The 18,926-nt window shown below is 43.0% G+C and overlaps 1 protein-coding gene across 1 annotated transcript in view; it reads right to left on the bottom strand.

Annotated features, from left to right (window-relative positions):
- RIOK3 (RIO kinase 3) overlaps positions 1-18,926 on the bottom strand; it is a 53,155-nt gene that overhangs the window by 9,083 nt on the left and 25,146 nt on the right. The window contains exons 8-13 of the mRNA XM_069220021.1: positions 18,489-18,616; positions 17,920-18,102; positions 15,845-16,004; positions 14,867-14,947; positions 14,687-14,776; positions 7,148-7,255 (exon numbers count right to left, since the gene is read on the bottom strand). Of these exons, the coding sequence (XP_069076122.1) occupies positions 7,148-7,255; positions 14,687-14,776; positions 14,867-14,947; positions 15,845-16,004; positions 17,920-18,102; positions 18,489-18,616 (750 nt within the window). The remainder of the gene's footprint in view (positions 1-7,147; positions 7,256-14,686; positions 14,777-14,866; positions 14,948-15,844; positions 16,005-17,919; positions 18,103-18,488; positions 18,617-18,926) is intronic.

Here is an 18,926-nt window from a genome sequence, read left to right as displayed (position 1 = left end):
TAAGGAATAAAGGGTCTTGTTCTGGAGCCTTGTATTTCTTAAGAATCCTAGCCGGGGCAGACTTAAGCGATGCTGGGGCCAGAAAAGTGTCCATGGTTGGCTGCAGCAAGCCAGGCACTAGAGGCAGCAACTTTTTCGACGCTGATCTCTGTTGTAGAGTCTCAAAGATGATCGATGAGGAGGTAGATGGTTCTGGAACCTCTATGTTGAGTTTCTGCGCCCCTCTTAGCAACACCTCGTTGAATGTGGTAATATCATCCACCGGTGAGACTCTAGCAGGTGGTGAATCTGTAAGGGTGGGTGAGTAACGCCCGACAGAAGAACCTGATGAAGACCAAGAGGGTGATCTTCTCCTTGACCGCGACCTGGATCTCCGTTGAGAGCGAGATCTGCTGCGAGACGCTGTAGCAGAGCGTCTAGGCCTCGCGGTCGGTTGGCGAGGAGCTGAACGAGCCCGTTCTGCCCTGGCTGTCGGTGATGGCGTTCTTGGCAGGGAGGCAGTAGGTGAATACATTCGCGAATACTGCGAATCTGGGGAGGCCGCTGGTCTGTTGAGGCTCTCCAGCCATCTCGGAGATAGATTGATGGGCGAGACATGCCCAGATGATGCCACTCTTGACCGAGAAGAGTCGCTCGGTATGGAGACCACTGGAGATGGCGCCTTGTCTGGCGTGGGGCGATGTTCTGCTCCCTGTGGGACAGGTAAAACCTGCGTCGACGTCGATGGCTGTTTCGACGTCGAAGGGCGCCCAGCCGGTTGGTCCTGCCTCGACGTTGAGTGCCTCGACGTTGAGTGTCTTGACGTCGAACGACGCTCCTTGGACCTCGACCTGCTCGCCGTCGTGTGCCTCGACGTGGAGCGATGGGAGGTCGATGGCGGATGTTTCTCGTGCCGTCGTGGTGATCTCGACGTCGTGTGTCCTGACGTCGGGGGCGCACAGCCTTTGCCGGCGACCAGGCACGACGTCGATGGCTCGACGTCGATCGGCGGGTTGCCGTCGACGGAGACCTGCCCCTGCTCTGATGTTCCCTAGACGCCGTTCCCTTCGACGTCGGGTGTGTCGCCGCCGACGGCGATCTATGCCGGTGAGACGGTGGTAGCGACGACGTCGACGGTGAACAAACAGGCACTTTCCTACCTGTCGACGTCGACCGGGCCATTCTCTCCTGAGAATGGCCTTCTGGCTGTCTGGGAAGTGAGGAAGACGATGTTCTTTTCCTCTCCTGAAGCCCATGAAGTCGGATCTTCTCTCTGTCTTTCAGAGTCCTCCTAGACATGTTCTTGCAGTACTTACAAGTGTCAGGGCAGTGACTCGGAGGCAGGCACACTATGCACAGAGAGTGGGGATCTGACTGGGCCTTCTTCTTCCCACAAGCAGGGCATTTGACAAAAAGAGAAGGCATTTTTCTGTCAGAAAAAACCTTCCTAGCTCAGACAAAGATATTATTTGGCGAGTGAAAAATGAAAAAACGCTTTTTTAAAGAATTTTTCTGAGAAAAACTCAGAAAAACTGAGAGCTCAATGCTCCAGGATCCTCTCAGAAGAAGCCGAAAAAAGAACTGACCTAACTGTGAACCAACTGTCACCTTTCCTTCACCCCTGAGGCATGGTGGGATACTGGAGGTGCTCAGGGTCTTAAAGGCACGGTGCCAAAGTTTTTATGGTTCTCCTGTTTTAACCTGCATGCAGCCTATTGGCTAAGAATGCTTCATTGTTTTTCAATGCAGTTTTTTCTCTTTTTCTCTAGAGTTTGCTGCCGCTTACTTCCCCAAGCCTAGTTTGAGGGGCTTGGGTAGATATTTATTCTCTATTATAGCTTTATAATATAAAAAAAAAAAAAAAAAAAACACTTCATAGAAATAAAGCATTTTAGCCTGTTTTTAACATTATAGCCTGCATTGCTGTTTTTTACACATGTTAATATGTGTGTATTTTATATATGCTCCGGGGTCCCCGCACAAGGGCGGGAATATTCAATGTTTATGACTATTGATGAGGATCCCCTGGAAGAGAACTCATATTATTTGAAGCAAGTGTAGTAATAAACGTAGGTTGACATATTTCTTCAGGGTAAAACCCAAATTCCATGTTTTTACCACAGTAGAGCTGTACTTTCTAGGACTTTTTGAACCCAATCATCAATGCTTTGCTCTATGGAGCTTTGCAAGGATATTGCACACTGGGGCTGTTGAAATGTTACTTTTATAACTACTTCACATGAAAGTAGTGCATAGCATAAGTCGTATACTGATGCACAATGAGAAATGTGAACTTTATTATCATTGTTGAAGGAGGGCAGTGGCAGCATGACTGACTTAAGGCTTTCCTGCTTCATGGTCCTTCCCCACAATCAACAAAAGGAATAATGTGCATGTTCCACTCGCTGCATGCATAACACTTATTTATACCCATTGGCATTCAATAATTATATTTGTAGCTGCGTTAAGTGCTTTGGCATCAAACTATGTTGTCCTTGCTACATAAAAGTACAAATAAAGTGATGCGTGGTGGAATGTAAAGTTTCCTAGTTTATGTAACAAAGTTTCAATTCTTTTCTCCAAATAACTAACATGTTAAAAAGTAACTCCTACTGTCTGCTTTGAAAAGAGGAGGCAACAGCCATCAAATTCACTCGGGCAGATGTGTAAACTAATCCTGAATTTTGAAACATTAAAAGAAATAAAACTGATGTCTTTGATGCTTTAAGTGGGTCTTGTAGAGTATAAAACCATAATTTCACAAATCCACTGCATTTAGCTGTTTAGTAGCCTGCACTACATTCTGCGCAGCACATTCCTTTCAGAAAAGGCATACACTCAATTACTGGTGATACCCAAATAGTACAATTTCATGTGCCATACTGGTAAAGCGAGTGATGCAGGATGGCCAATAATGGTTCTCAATCCCATTTTGGAGCAATGGGGATCAATGTCATGAAGCAGACTGCAACCCGATATGGTATTACCAGAAGTAGGGGAAACCATAACAGAGGGTCCTTGACCAATACATCTAAAGGGCACTCCCTGACAAGCGGCGTAGAGGTACCTGGAGACAAAACTCTACCTTTTTTGTTGTGTAGTGTGTTGAATAGATCAATTTATGGAGTTTCTTATCTTTGGAATTAAAGTATTAGAAAGAAGGAGTGATGTCTCTTTTGTGTGTCTCCTGGTGACTTCTACTTAAGAGATCTGCTGAGTAGATGTATACTCCTTGCAGATTGTCTGCCACCAGAATTATTTCACAAAAGTAAGCCCGGTTCCAAACTGCCTGTGCCATTTTTTATTTTCCCAACAGCTGCTGGTGAATGTAGTATCTGACGGTCATAATGTGTCATTATTAGCAATACTTTGTGGCACAGCTGTTTCTATAAAGCCTGCTCTACATTGAGTTACAACACACCAATGTGCTATAGGTTTTCTTGTTGTTGACTGCTTGCCCTGAATTTACATTCTAGGCATGTGTGCTCCCGACATACAGAACAAGCTTCAGTGATAGAACGAGACAAATGTACTGCTTGGCAGATAATTTTCAGACCTACAGCCATCCATGGCTATCAACACGGCTGGCCATGTAGATAGTCATGGGTGACAGGGTTTAGAAATGATCTGCCCTGCAATACATTTGTTTCGTTCCTACTGAAGGTTGTGCTGTATTTTGGCTCTAACAAAACTTGATCCTTCTGTGTTCAGAGAAAACTGGCTTGCCAAGTATTCCTGAAATGTACATAAGTCTAGGCTTGCATCCGGAACTTGTGCACTGCATAACCTCCAATGGTCCCAGTAAATTTCATGAGATTCCTCACGGTCAGAGGACAGCAGATCTGGACAGGCAAATATTAAACTCTCTACATTGTTGGGTAGGCTTTTGCCTCTGCTGAATTTAGTGTCGCTCTTAGAAAGGCCTTAATTAGCTGCAGTTTTCGTTACACAAACTGTGAATCCCAAGCAGTCTGTTAAGGGAAACGTTTGGTGAATGAAAAAATGACATATCTGCCATGTTGTTCTCTTTGCGAGGCATTTGTCCAGAATTACACAAATTTAAGAATGGAGATGTGCCGCCTCCACCGCTAACAGATGTTTTGTCAACACCCTCAGTGCTTGACTTCATGCCAAATGGGAGAACAGGGATCTGGATTTTATGACAAACCTGAGTAATTTCAAGTGAGTTGGAGGTATATGCACAAACAAGTACTCATCCTTGAAATTCAATGTCATCAGAAAGTTCCTGATGAACAAGTTACTTGCCTTCGGTAATAGTCTTTCTGATTGATACTCTACCTAACCGCAGATTCTTCACTCTGTGAATGCCCTTAAGCGCCAGACTGAATTCAGAGCTTTTTTTCACATCATTGTTTCTGTGTGGCAGCAAAGAGAGTTATGTTGCTTAGAGTCAGATTACTCCAGCCATTGAAAAGGCACCAGAGCAGCATATAAGTACAAAACCTGTGCCTTGACATGAGTTTCTTTCTTGCTGCGGTCCGCACCCTCAGACCAGAGCTGAAAAGCTGATCAGATGACAGTGTGCAGATCTCTAGATTGGGTCTTTTTTTTTTTATGTATGAAAAAGAAGGAGACCATTTCACAGAGCAGGCGGGGGAAGGGAGGGAGGGTGGTGAAGAATCTGTGGTGAGATAAGAGTATCTGCCAGAAAGACCATTACAAAAGGCAAGTAACTTGTTCTTCTGATGGACACTTCTAACCACAAAATCCTCACTTTGTAAGTACATAACAAAGCAGAACCTCCCAGGAGGTCAATTTGTGGAGTGGCTAAGAACAAACAGGCCTGCAGGGCTGAAAGGGCTAAATGCACATAAAACTGACTGTCCAGACAATAGTGCTTTGCAAACATGCGCACTGATGCTCAAGTAGCTACTTGACAGATATCCAACACAAGCATTCTGTGTGCCAGCACATGGGTGGAAATGCTTAATGTTCTTTTGGGGTCCAAATGAGGAGTCCCTCCTCCTCTATCCAGGGGTGAGGTAGAGCAAAGAACGTTGAAATGGATTGTCCAGTATGAAAGGGAGTTACAACCTCAGCAAGAATACTACTCTGATCTGGAAGACCACATAACAAAGTGATGGACAGAGTGTTGAAACTTTTCAAACACTCGCCCCCCCTGTCACAGGTCAGGTTGCAAATCAGCCTTGACCCTGCTCCCCGTGGAAACAGACCAGCCCAACTACCATGCTAGGCCCTACCTGGACTGAAAATAGGCATCCTGGGACTTGTTTTGAGGTATCACCTCATCAGCCAGGCTAGCTTGAATCCAGCGGTGCAGCGAGTAAGGGATGCACATCTGGGCATACCTTAGCCCTGATCTGGTAGGCCAGTTTGTCCACCTCGCATGATGAGCTCTAGTTATCGCAATGAGGAGACACAAAGGACAGGTGTGCATTGGTTCAAAAGGGCTACACGTAAAGTAATGTAAGAACTAAATTAAGGTGCCAATGAGACATATCAAAGGGGTAAGGTGGAAACATATGTTCTAAACCTTTGAGAAAAAGGCTCAACACTAGGGACTTAAACAAGGACTGTTGGGCTTGTAAATGCAAAAAGCCTGACAACCGTTAGCCTTGCAGGGCTAAGGATGACACAAAAAGCAAGACATTAAAGAGCTTTGCCTGTAATGGGTCCATATTGTGGGAATCACACTATGTCACAAACCTATCACACTGCCCAAAATAGACAGATTTTACCGATGTATGACTGCCCGCCAAAATGACATTAGTGACTTTGGGAGGAAAGTTGAATGCAGTCACTGGCTGCCACTTAATTTATACACATGACTATGAGGTTGCACGGCCTGGGTGTAAGACCTGGCCCCACTGCTGCAACAGAAGATCCTTCTGAAGTGGCAGCCTGATCGGAGGACAGATGCTCATACCCAGAAGTAGAAGGTACCATTCTCACCATGCCCAATCCAGTGCCAATAGAAGGATTTGGGCATGGTCGTTCATGATCATCTTCAGAACTCTAGGCAGGAGAGGCAGAGACGAGAACCCATACAGTAGTAAGTTCTGAGCTCCACTCCATGCAGAATGTGTCTCGAAGGGAAAGCCTTACTGGGAACTCCCACAGGCAAAGTTTTGAAGAGACAGAGCCACAATTCTCTCCACAGCTAGAAGACGCCCCATGCCACCTCAGAAAGCAACTTTCATTTGTGATCTGCTAGGCGTCACTGGCTGAGTTTCTCCACAGTGATATTCAACAATCCCAGTAGGTGGTTAATGACCAGGGAAACGGCCCAACAGGTCAGCCAGTTCCAGCGCACACAGACCTTACTAGCTTCCCTTCGATGGTCAGAAGGGAAGCTTCTAACACCAACTACAAAACGATGTGCAACCAGGTCTCCGCTAGAGGCAGCAGTCCTCTGATCACCATCTTTCCCAGGTGACCACCCCAACACAGAAGGGATGTCACCACTGTCTGCCCTGGGTGGAGTAGGGAGAGGTCAGCCACCAATCCAATTGCGGTGCAAGTCTTTTGCAGTCTCCTACGAAACCTGGACAGCATCTGACAGGCTCCTTGTTGCTGAACCCACTGAGACCCGAGATACCACTGCAGACCGGCATCTGCCATCTAGTGACATGCAGGATGATGGAAGCGAAGTCTCAGAGCCACACTCACTGAGGTTCAGGTCAGAGGTCCGAATGTCCTGTTGACAGGAGGTAAGGCTCAGAACTGCACTGTATCCTGAAAGACTCCGATGAACAGAAGTCTCTCCAAAGAGTCAGATGTGACTTCAGCACATTGATCGAGAACCCCAAAGATTTTAGGGGGTTTGCTGTCAGGTGTAGGTGGTCAGTGACTGACTTTGGTAAGCCTTTCCTCAAAAGCCAGTCGTCGGGGTAGGAGAAGACTAGTACACCCAGCCTCCAAATATGTGCTGTGACCACCATCACTTTAGTGAACACCAAAGGACACTGATAAAGCTGAAGGGAAGCAGAAAAAAATGAAAATGTTCTAGGCTCACACTGAACTGCAGATACTGCTGAATGTGTTTTGCTAAACAGAACATCTTCCACTGCTCCTGAAAACAAAACAGCCCAGATATTGATAATTTACTCAGTTTGCCCATTTTTGTTCAAACTAAATCAGCAGGGATAGCTGGATTACATTTCCAGCATTACTAAGGCAGGCTTACCTCCACAAGGAAGTCCACTTCATTATCAGCTGTAATATTCAAACCAGAGACGGCATTGAAAAGCTCCCGATCACTGAGAACATCTGTAACACCACCTTTCTGGAAAAACTGTTACACATAAAAAATACATTAACATAAGCATTGCATTTTAAATCAAAGAAAAAAATAGAAGCCAACAAATAACACAGAAAAAATAATATTTGCCCTCTCAATGCCTCATGCGCTCTGGCACCCATACAAAAGTTGCTTATCTATAATACAGGTTTGACATGGATAATTCAGTTCTATTTGCACGTGGTACGGACTCTTTACAGCAGATAGAGTGAATCCCAGAAACCTTTCAACTCTTTATACTGTTAACTCAAGAGGGGGGGGGGGGGGGAGGTAAAATGAAATTTAAACTGAGACCGACAACCATCTGGGGCAAGCTAGCCTGCAATGTTTGACAATAGAACATTGAGAAAATCTTGAGAACCTTTACTTAGGGAGGAATTAATGTTACATATATCAGAAATGAAGACGGGCAAAACGCCAGTCACAAATGGACTTGCGTTTTAATTGTATTAACTCAACAGTAGTATACTGGTAGATTGGTTGCTAGAAGCACATATGGAGGCACAATGAGGGAGGCTATGATCTTAGCAGTACCCCAAAAGGTTAGGCATCCGGTGGACTGCTGCTCGTACAGTTCTTTGTCTATGCTCTACATGGAACTAAGTGAAGTCACTGTGAATAGGCTGCTGAAATTAGTACGTTGATTAGTACTGACTAATCAGGGTTTATCCCACAAAAGAAGGACTACACTTAACTAGTGATGATTGGCACAATAGAAAATCTTTCTGAAGACTGTTGAAGAGTGGTTTGTGGTGGCAATGCTCAATTTAGAAGAGGCACTGAACACAGCTGGATAGGATGTTCTGCTTGATCACTGCACAGTTACAAATCTGATCCCTAATACAGCACTTATAAAGATACTTTATAGATCGTCTTTTGGGCGACTGTCAGGGAAAAACCCTAGCACACTGTCATCCATCCTATTTGTTCTAGAGGTGGAACCACCAGCAACAACAATTAAACTCAAGATATATGACTGGAGAATACAAGTAGGGAAAGTCATGCAAGTAGTTTCAATGTGTGCAGGCAACGCATTGGTTTAAATGTGGTACCCTGAGAGAACCACTGTGCGCCTGACAAAACATCTTTTAGAAAAGTTAGACGTTTGCTAGAGCCTCGGGGCTCATCAAAAACTAGTAAGTCAAAACTGTTCCAAATAGGGCATATTTCGGGGGTGCCTGGAGAAATGGAGATTGGTCATACACTGGATCCAGCTGGAGAATTCCCTCACTGAAGAGTAAAGTGGCAGATGATGTGCCGGAACTGTGGAGAAATTAGTATGCTATTTTGTGCTGACCCCAGGCCTGCAGAAGAGATGGAGCACTGGCGGAAGTTGCTGATAAAAATTATAACCTCTCCATATGTGATGTTCTCTCCAAATGTAATGCTATCATAGCTTGAGAGAAAACAAAAGAGATATGGATATTTGCAACTGTCACTATATTAAATAGGAGTGAAAGCTTATACTTGTCAGATGGGAAATGGCGGGTCGCCGTAGTGGGTCACTTTGCTTGTTCACTGGGCACCTTACGCTATATGCATGTATTTTTTTTATTGGAAAAATGCAATAAAACATTAAAATAACAAACACAATGAATATTGAAATCTATGATTACACTGTGCTCAACTGGTGCGTGCTGTTCATTTAAGTATTCGAGGGAAGGAAAGAGTTGCAAGCATGCAGGGCAACAAAGAAGTATTTTCAGTTCAGATTGCTTAGCTGTGATTAACCTCTGCTGCATGTTCAACCCCAGGGAAAAGAAGGCTGGTTAGGAGAGGGAATGGAGGGGAAATCTGTTCTATTACAATCATGCTTCACTACATCCACCAAGGCAAACAATGCAAAAGACTTCCTGATTGATGTGTGGTATATGCTCCACGTCCTGTTGCGACATCTTCAACCGATCGGGCCCGTCCAAAAGCAAGCACCCTTTTCTTCTCCATAACGGGACAATGATGTAACAGTTTTTATGCAGTGCTTCCTTCCAAACAGTTGGCATTTCTGCGTGATGTAAATGGACTCACAACTCTCATACAAAAGTTGCTTTCTAATAAAAGAGACTCTTAAACATAGATTGCCCACTCCATTTGCACACGGTACAGTATTCCCAGCAGTTGGGATGGATCTCAGAAAGCTCAATCCTTTAAATTTTTATTTACACCTCTTTTGAGCTAACAATAAAACTACAGACTGAGATCGATGACTGTCTGTCAGAAGCTAACCTGCATTGTACTGAGATCAATATATCAACTATAAAAGAACGACGCATTGAAGAATGAACACCGTCAGGCCACTCATGAAGCTGCTAGGCAATATTACCTCGTGACAGAGTAAATTACATGAAGTAGGGATTAGGACGGGCCACCTTCCAGCCAGACTAGGCAAAAGATATGAATAACTAGATGGGTGGAAGAAAATATAGAAGAAAATGGTACTATGGTTGAAGAGGCCTGAAGTATTCATTTCACTGGCATTTGCTCAAAACTAACATGACCTGTACAAAGCTACACGAACGGCCACAGAAGGGGATTCCACAAAGTTCCTGTGCCAACACTGGAGGCAGAAAATAGAAGTGCACTGCAGGAGACCTATCCCTGTATGAAATTTCTAAAGCCCTGAAATTGATGCCAGATGGGTGTGTATATATGCACACACAAAGGAGGGGGGGGGGATATGGGGTGATGGCACAAAAATGCTTCCCAAAATAACCAAAGAAAAAAAACTTGCTCCTATATTAAGTGTGCACCACTTAGATATGCTTCAAGAAGCCAGAGAGATGTGCATACTGGCCCCCGGCTTAAGACTTGCAATCATAGTAGTAATACATAAAGGCAAACTGAAAACCCCTTACAACCCCTACAGGCTCATTTAATTTTTAAATATCGAAGTTAAGATCCTCGGCAAGGCACTTTCAATGGAACTAGTAAAAGTCATTACTAAAATTACACACAAGCATCACACAGGGTAATGCCGGGTGGGACGATTAGGCAGAATCTTAAAGATTGTACACTTGATTACATGAAGTAAGAGGCACAAGAGTTTTATTGGCCATTATACTGTTGGAGGCTAAGAAGGAATTTGATTCTATAGATTGGTCATAAACAACCTTGATGTTGAGGATGTTAGGTTTTAGCCCAACCTCTTTAAATGGGCAACATTGATCTATAGTGGGGCAACATTGATCTATAGTGGGGCAACATTGATCTATAGTGGGGCAACATTGATCTATAGTGGGCAATGACAGCTGAGAGGCTACATGGTGTGGTCGCTGAACCGTCTGAGCTGGGGTATTATACTAGGCAGGGACGCTTGCTTACCTCACCCCACTTGCTTTTTGCTCTCTGTATAGAGCCCTGGCCGGTTTGGTTAGGTTGCAAGATTTAACAAGATTCACAGAAATCACGGGAGACCCTGAAAAGATCTCACTTTACATGGACGACATTTCCCTCTACCTCACTGGTCCCGGAAAGTCAATCCTGGCTGCCTTGACTGTGTTTCAGTGCTACAAGATGTGCTAGGATATTAAATTAACTGGAATAAATCTGTCTAGTAGAATATAGGCAGATGAGGAGTTATAGAACACAAGATATAATATAACTAAGGACCGCTACAGATCCTTGGGTATTGAAATAATGAATAACCTTAACTTTTTGGACATAAACCTAAAAGTGGTCATAAATGACTTTCTGGTAGACCTGGAGAGAAAGGGTGGGGGGGCAGGGGGGAGCTGGAACTGCCATTATTGCGGATGGGCGAAGCCTCGATTTTTATAGATCACACTGCCTAAATTATTGTGTATCCTGCAGAATACCATTGTGTGATCCCAGACTCTTTCACATGATTGATAAAAAGGATACACACATATGTGGGATGGGGCCCTCCCGATTCGATCTGCAGACATTGCAAAGGTCAGACTATAATGGTGGAATTGTAATCCAGATATTAGAGCTCATTATGAGGCTTCCCAACCCCAGACTGTTAATGGAGTTTCGCCCCGAGAAATGACCTGGCACTACAATTGGAAACCGGAGATATGACCAGTATTTAAATGTGAAAATAATCTGGAATAGATTGTTAGAACCAAACCAAATGACCCGCTACAGTTAGGATAGGGCCACTAAATATTTAGACTGGAAAGAGTAAAGAACAAAGGTGATGCCATTATGAAAAGAACCATGCAAAGTGAAGGAGGAAAATTAACAGGATTGAAAAGTAGGACGCCACAAGCATTTCCAATATGGGCCATGTAGTAGAGGATACAAGACTGAAGTGGTCTGAGAAACTACAGGATACGTATGAATTGGTGCATACTCTGAATCAGAAATACACGTCTGGCAGCTGAAAATATAGCATGGGCAGAGGAATCCATTCTATGAACCTTTGGAGGCAAAAATATTTATGGAAGAAATACCAAACAAGAGAGTCTTCCAGATATGTCGAGCCCTTATTACCATGTGCCCGATACCCTGCAGAAACTCAGGAAGACATGGAAGGGGAATCTTGGAACCCCTGATTGGGAGGCAGTCCTAATGCACCCCAGAGAGGTAGCTATAAATGATCGACTGAGATTATTAGTCACAATTTCTGCATAAGGCATGTTACAGTAAAATCAGACTACATGAGATGGCAGAGTCCAACTATTAAGTCACAAAAGAGAGTACGGGGTTTTTTGGAAATATAAATGGATTGGAAGTGTGCTAATTGCGTCACCATGCCAGTCCTAAATCTCAACTAGAGATACAACGCGGGGTGGTTCACGGTCTGTGGAGGGAGATTTCCTTTACGGACTAGGTGGTCTCACACACTATATAGTGTCATGCTTCATCATATGACCACCTAGCCCCACCCAGGTAGGGCAATACCACCTGGGCGGACTCAACCTCGCTGTTAAAGGAACAGGAGGGAGTGCGAAAATTAAGTTAGATTTCTGGAAAGATAGGGATCCAGCTATGCTATGGGAATAAAAACACCTACTCAGATACCAGGGTGAGTTTTAATAGAAGGTTCTGTGTGGCGTGTTTAAAAGGAATGGGAGACCAGTGTGAGAACAATGACTCACAAGGTCACCTATCTAGCCGACATGTTTCTGCCCTTGTGATTGAGCTATGGAGGGTCTCTGGGCATTCATCAGGGCGTTGGATCCCTGTAGCGGATGCTAATAGCGCGCTGCAGTTTAATTCGCAATAGGAAAAAACGTGGGAAGGGAAGGAAGGGCCTACCTTAGACAAGGGAATACCTGGGGAGAACCCTAACAATAAAGGCTACTAGCCTCTGGTATCCTGGAGAGGGAGCGTCCCCTTATAGTCAGACTTGCATCAAAGGTGGGCGCTCGCTGTGCGCCTATACCGACCTCTCTGTCAGGACCGCAAGCGACAGAGGTCGGTATAGGCGCACAGCGAGCGCCCACCTTTGATGCAAGTCTGACTATAAGGGGACGCTCCCTCTCCAGGATACCAGAGGCTAGTAGCCTTTATTGTTAGGGTTCTCCCCAGGTATTCCCTTGGCTAAGGTAGGCCCTTCCTTCCCTTCCCACGTTTTTTCCTATTGCGAATTAAACTGCAGCGCGCTATTAGCATCCGCTACAGGGATCCAACGCCCTGATGAATGCCCAGAGACCCTCCATAGCTCAATCACAAGGGCAGAAACATGTCGGCTAGATAGGTGACCTTGTGAGTCATTGTTCTCACACTGGTCTCCCATTCCTTTTAAACACGCCACACAGAACCTTCTATTAAAACTCACCCTGGTATCTGAGTAGGTGTTTTTATTCCCATAGCATAGCTGGATCCCTATCTTTCCAGAAATCTAACTAAATTTACGCACTCCCTCCTGTTCCTTTAACAGCGAGGTTGAGTCCGCCCAGGTGGTATTGCCCTACCTGGGTGGGGGTAGGTGGTCATATGATGAAGCATGACACTATATAGTGTGTGAGACCACCTAGTCCGTAAAGGAAATCTCCCTCCACAGACCGTGAACCACCCCGCGTTGTATCTCTAGTTGAGATTTAGGACTGGCATGGTGACGCAATTAGCACACTTCCAATCCATTTATATTTCCAAAAAACCCCGTACTCTCTTTTGTGACTTAGTATTGTGTTTGGGGAGTCGAGTACGATGGGTGCCTTTTCTTACTCCCTTATACTCTCCCTTTGTGTACGATCAGAGTCCAACTATTAACAGATTCTGGAGGGTAACAAATGCAGAATTAGGAGCAATACTGGGCACCGGCATAACACTCCGCCCTCATTTTAACATCTTGAGTATACCAACTGATACGGGCCTCCCAAAGTCGAAGGTGTTGTTTTGTTCAGCAGATTTTCTTTCAGCAAAAAGACCCATAACTAAAATATGGAGAAGTAAGTAAGCTCTGACTCAGCTAATGGGGCACAAAGGCATAAATATGTGTATGGTTTCGGGATCTATACATATATTCATGCTGGTTTTCCACATCAGCTTAGTCGAGCTTACTTACTGAATTGCTTAGTGTATGAAGCGAGAGGGTGTTGTGGAAATTCAGGAAAGTGTGGAACTTATTGTGAACTTGACTGGGAAGTGCGCTTGCTATTGAGCAGTAGCCCTATGCCTGTGCAGCCAAATGAAAGCACTAATGAAGAGGGACAAATGTAGGTGGGGCTGCGGGGGACAATGGACTAGGTGGCTGGATTGATAGAATGAAGCAATATGGAGGAAAATGCCTCCGAACTGGAAAAAAAGAATAACGTTTTTAAAAAAAACATGAAAGGATGAAGATTGGATAGGCCTTGCTGGTGGTTAAACTTATGACATACATGTCACACCAGTTGTCAGCAGCAAGCGCTTTACTCGTCAAGTCACATTGCTGGCATAAAACTAATCCCCAGAGTTATGCTAAAAGAATCCAAAAGAAACTCCTGGTAGGAAGAGGTGGGGCATAAACCCTGCCACCTAAACTGCAAGGAGCCCTGCCATAACTGAGCATCACTTTCACACCCAAGGAAAGCCAGTAATGAAAGCTGCAGTACTTGACTGAGTCCATGTAGCTGCTCTAAAACATGTGTGTTATTAACTCTTAATTTTGTAGAGTGCCCTCTAGGTTTTTTTTTGCTGCTACTTTGTATGAACAGGTCAGTGATAGCCTGGTTAATATTCTTAAGTGCTCCAAAACATGGAAAGTAATCTGTGGTCTTCATGAGATTCCTTACAGGTCTTGTGTCATTGTACATTCATCTTTGTCTAGTTACAGCTTAAGGAGTAGGAAAACGCAGCAGTAACATGAGATTCCAGGAAACTAATTTCAAAAGGAAAACACTCAATTCACATCACTGAACATGTTATCAGTAAGTGTTCTGGTGAGGATGAAATCTAACTTGCACATAGTTACTGCAATGGGGTTTACTTAGTTAACAGGTATAGGTCTTCCGTAACTGACAACAAGGATCATCTTACCTGCGAGACATTCCTGCAGTCCCTGAAGAGAAATTCCAATCCATGAGGATGGGTAGGCTCAACAGACTGGCTTACATCGATGAGCCATACCTACAAATATAATAATAGTTTTGGTGCTCTCAATGATTGTTCAGCAAACATTTTGCATTTAAGGTAAACTTTAACAGTGACTTGGCTCACCTTTCCAGCATGCCACAACATATTGTATTCACTCAAATCAGCATGGACCAGATTGCACTCATTGTACAACTGCTGCATCATCTGCAAGTGGAAATAGAGTGGGGGGGAAACAAGAACAAACCAAATTATCATTTTCAACTAAACAATTGTTATATCGAGAGCATGGGATAACAGCTCAAACAAATTAGAAAAGAACAGGATAAGCAAAAGCATTACTTTGAACAGGCTAATGTCAATACTACATGGAGTCTATTATGGAGAAAACCACTGTAGGACTTGCATACAGTAAGTTCAGACATCATTTGAACACATACAAGAAACATGTGGCTGTGATGCAACTAGCACCATATAAAAATATATAGCCTTAATCTACCAGTCTTAACCCAACCCCCCCTTCCCTCCTGGCCACAGGTTTCAAAATCGGCAGAGCCAAATCAGCCATTACAACAGAATATAAAGCATTAGGCAAAGCACTATTCAGGTGCCAGATCATGATTTTACTGAAGCATAAAAAAATGCAGACAAAGTCACTTTATGCAAAACCTTGTGGATTTTTGGAAAACGTCAGAACTACTTAAGAATATATCTAAGAATCTGAAACAAATTAAACATATCTCACAATGAGATTTCTTCTGCACATAACGAAGTGTAATACAGCGTAAAGATGTGTATAATTTAAATCTAAGTTAAGCAGACAAATGTATCATTTTATGAATAAATGCAGTCTTCATTAAATATGTAAATGGTCAAGACCTCGATGAACTACTAATAAAACACCAAAAGAACACAGGTATACATTTGATAATGTATTCACTTTTACCACCTCAATAAACCGCATTTTAAAACGGATTAGCATGACGGGCGTTCTATTAGTCAACAAAACTAAATCAGTTCTAAACAGAGGGACACAATTGTTTTAATCTACAATCCATGTGTATCCTAGGAGGTCTACAAAAGGAATGGGTATGAGAAACTTACATAAAGAACCTGATAATAAGCTCGTTTCATGTCTTCTCCGTTCAGTTTAACCTCCTTGAGTTTGGGAGCTGGGACCTGATCCTGGCCGATGAAAGACATCACCAGAACGTGTTTCTTCAGCATTACTACTTCAGGACAAGGGATTCCAGCTTTCTGCATTCTGCAAGAAGGGGCATATTAACTCTGATCAGAGACATCAAATTGAGGTAATACCAAAATCTATAGCTAAAGTATACCAACATTCATTTTTAACACTATTAATACGGCAACTTTTCCCAAACATGAACTCATTCCCCTCCAACCACAATATCTTATATTGTATAGTCATTATTTTCTCATTAGATGACATTTAACTCATTGGTTTATCCTAGTTATGAAACTGTGCCTGAATAGTCTCACCGAACTGCTCGTTACTAATACGATATATAGAATTACTAATATGATATATGGAATTTAAAGTTTGTGTATATTATTTTGATGATATATACTAGTTGGTTTGCAGATTAAACTTCCCTAAATTAAACTGATTGGAAAAATACCCTAAATTACATTTCTAAAGTACCAACTAACCCCCAATTTAAAATAATACATCTAAAATACCTGCCAGGGATATAGTTAGTTCCAATGACCCTCAACAAAATATATGTAGCAATGTACCCAAAGTGTCTCAGAGGCACTGCTGAGCATGAACATGTTATACATATGATATGGACCTGCCCATGGTTGCTAACTTGAGGTCAGGTATAGTAAATAAATGTATCTGCATAGTATCTTTAGAACTTAAACAATGCATACAAGGTTTAAATAAGGACCCAAAAGGGGAAAAAACAAATGCAACACAGGTAATAGAGGTCACTAACCAGCCAAATTATAATACTGAATAAGCAAATTACTCAAACCAGGAATAGAAAATACCCTCCCATTGCTAGAAGCAGATCCAAACATACAGAAAATGGACAGAAGACACACATTCCACAAAGGCTGTGAGAAAGCATGGATGTTGAATATGGCATAATGAATACCTAAGCAATTTAGAAATGCGTGCCTCATACTAAAAACCTGTATGCTTATAACCGGTTATAAAATGAGGGGGGAAAACATTTTTTTTAAAACAACAAAAAAACACACAAATTAGCAGAGCAGTTTACTGGTTTGGAGACACTGGGATTCACATATTTATTTTGCAACCAATATTATTCTAATATTAATCATAAGAAAGGCATTCAGTTATAATGGATGATTGTGACAAGGTACAGGGGAGGGCAAGACTGGCCCATGATAAATAATACCTTTAAAAAAAGTTTGGACACAGAAGCATAGCATGGCAGACAGAACAGGTTTCAATGAGGTAGACCTGAAAACAATATGGGCATCCAGGCATATCTAGCATGGCTTTATACAGTCACAAATGATCGGGGCTAGGAATCCAAGTCAAGGGGCTTAGATGACCTGGTATCTGGGAAGAGAGAGTATGTAGTCTCCCTGCATAGAAACAAGTGCAAAGCACAGGCACCCATGTACTACATATCTGCTGCCACGACAAGCAGTCATCACAGAGCCTGCACCCAGTGGGTAGTAGCCAGTCCCACTCAGGAGATAGTTTGGTGCAACCTAGCAGCTTAGTGGACTCCCAAGATTGGCGAGGTTACTAAAAACACAACACAGGGTCATCCAAAGGAAAAATACTGGGCGACTGCAACAAAGGTATGGAAAGGCCATTCATCGTAAGGACAACAGGAAGCTTAAGAAGGAATTGGATAACCGCTCAAACGCCAGGACTGTTCAATCCTGGCTTTTTTGTAGTGGGAGAACTGCGGTAGTTTTAGTAGCTACAGTTCTACTGGAAACTGGGTTAGGATTATCACATCCTGTCAGATTACCAACAAACAACGATTTCCTGCCACATAAACACTGGCAGGATTTGAACAGACAAATTGCTGAGGGATTAAAAACACCCAGAATGTATTAGTCCATTCCATAGAAAATGACACCACTGATCTTATACAAATATTTTATTCACCTATGGGCAAAACAAAAAAGAAGCCAAACGAAAACTAATACAGTTTTAAAATTACCTGTTTAAATTATGCTTTTCCTTTTCAGCCCACATGCGGATTATTTTGCGTGGATTGAGTTTACTGAAACGCTCCTTGAATCGATAGTCATCCTTAATGTATTTGTCACGGTTCTTGAATTCATTAAGGGTAGTTTTAAACACCTTTATGGCACACTCTGAAGGCACTGCTTTATCATCAATACTTAAAACAAAAATAAACAGCAATATTAAAAAAGGACAGGGGAGATCTTCGCAACTCAAGTAAAGCATCCGTCCACAATCTCAGTGAGTAATGCTCTCTAAAATATATATATATTTTTTTTTAATGAAGTGCTGTTCAATATCACCATTGTGTGTTCTATGTAACGGAAAGGTCCCATGACAATAAATCTAATACACACCGTAGTTTGGAAACCTGCTTCAAACAAACTTGCCATCCCTCTACTTTCACACACTCTGTTCCGATTTCTATAGACACCTTTAATATCTACAAAAGTTCAACGCCCTAGACACACAATTGGCCGTAGATGCAACTTCTACAAGCAACCAAAAGAGGGCAGCTTAGACCACAGAACAGAAAACACTCACCTTCCCCCATTAGCATGGAAGACCACAGATTCCTTCCCAGTACTGAAGCAGCCGTTGATAGACTCCAGCGTGCCAGCATTCACCATTTTGTACAACAGTAACCTTGTCTTAGGATCCACTGCTTGTTCCTAAAAGGAAGAAAATGATAGTGCTGAGTAACACTTTTAAAAGTGGGGTTGATAGGTAAGAGACATGCCATATACAGTACCATGCTGATGTGTTAAAGCCAAAAGATGTGCCTGATGCAGGAGGTGCATTTCATTCGCCTGAATGACCCTAGGACTCTATTCCATCCGCATTCCCGGAAAGACTGAACCGTTTTTCGCCATGGATATCTCCCATGCTAACATAACCACAATCCTTCTTTGTGGCATAGTTATGGTTAAGACGCATGTAATCGACACCACAATCATACAAATACACTAACTAGCAAATGAG

Source organism: Pleurodeles waltl, chromosome 2_2 (genome assembly GCF_031143425.1).
Source record: "Pleurodeles waltl isolate 20211129_DDA chromosome 2_2, aPleWal1.hap1.20221129, whole genome shotgun sequence".
Lineage (NCBI taxonomy): Eukaryota > Metazoa > Chordata > Amphibia > Caudata > Salamandridae > Pleurodeles > Pleurodeles waltl.
The sequence above is the reverse complement of the archived record's forward strand: the minus strand, read 5'-3'. Positions and strand labels throughout refer to the sequence as shown.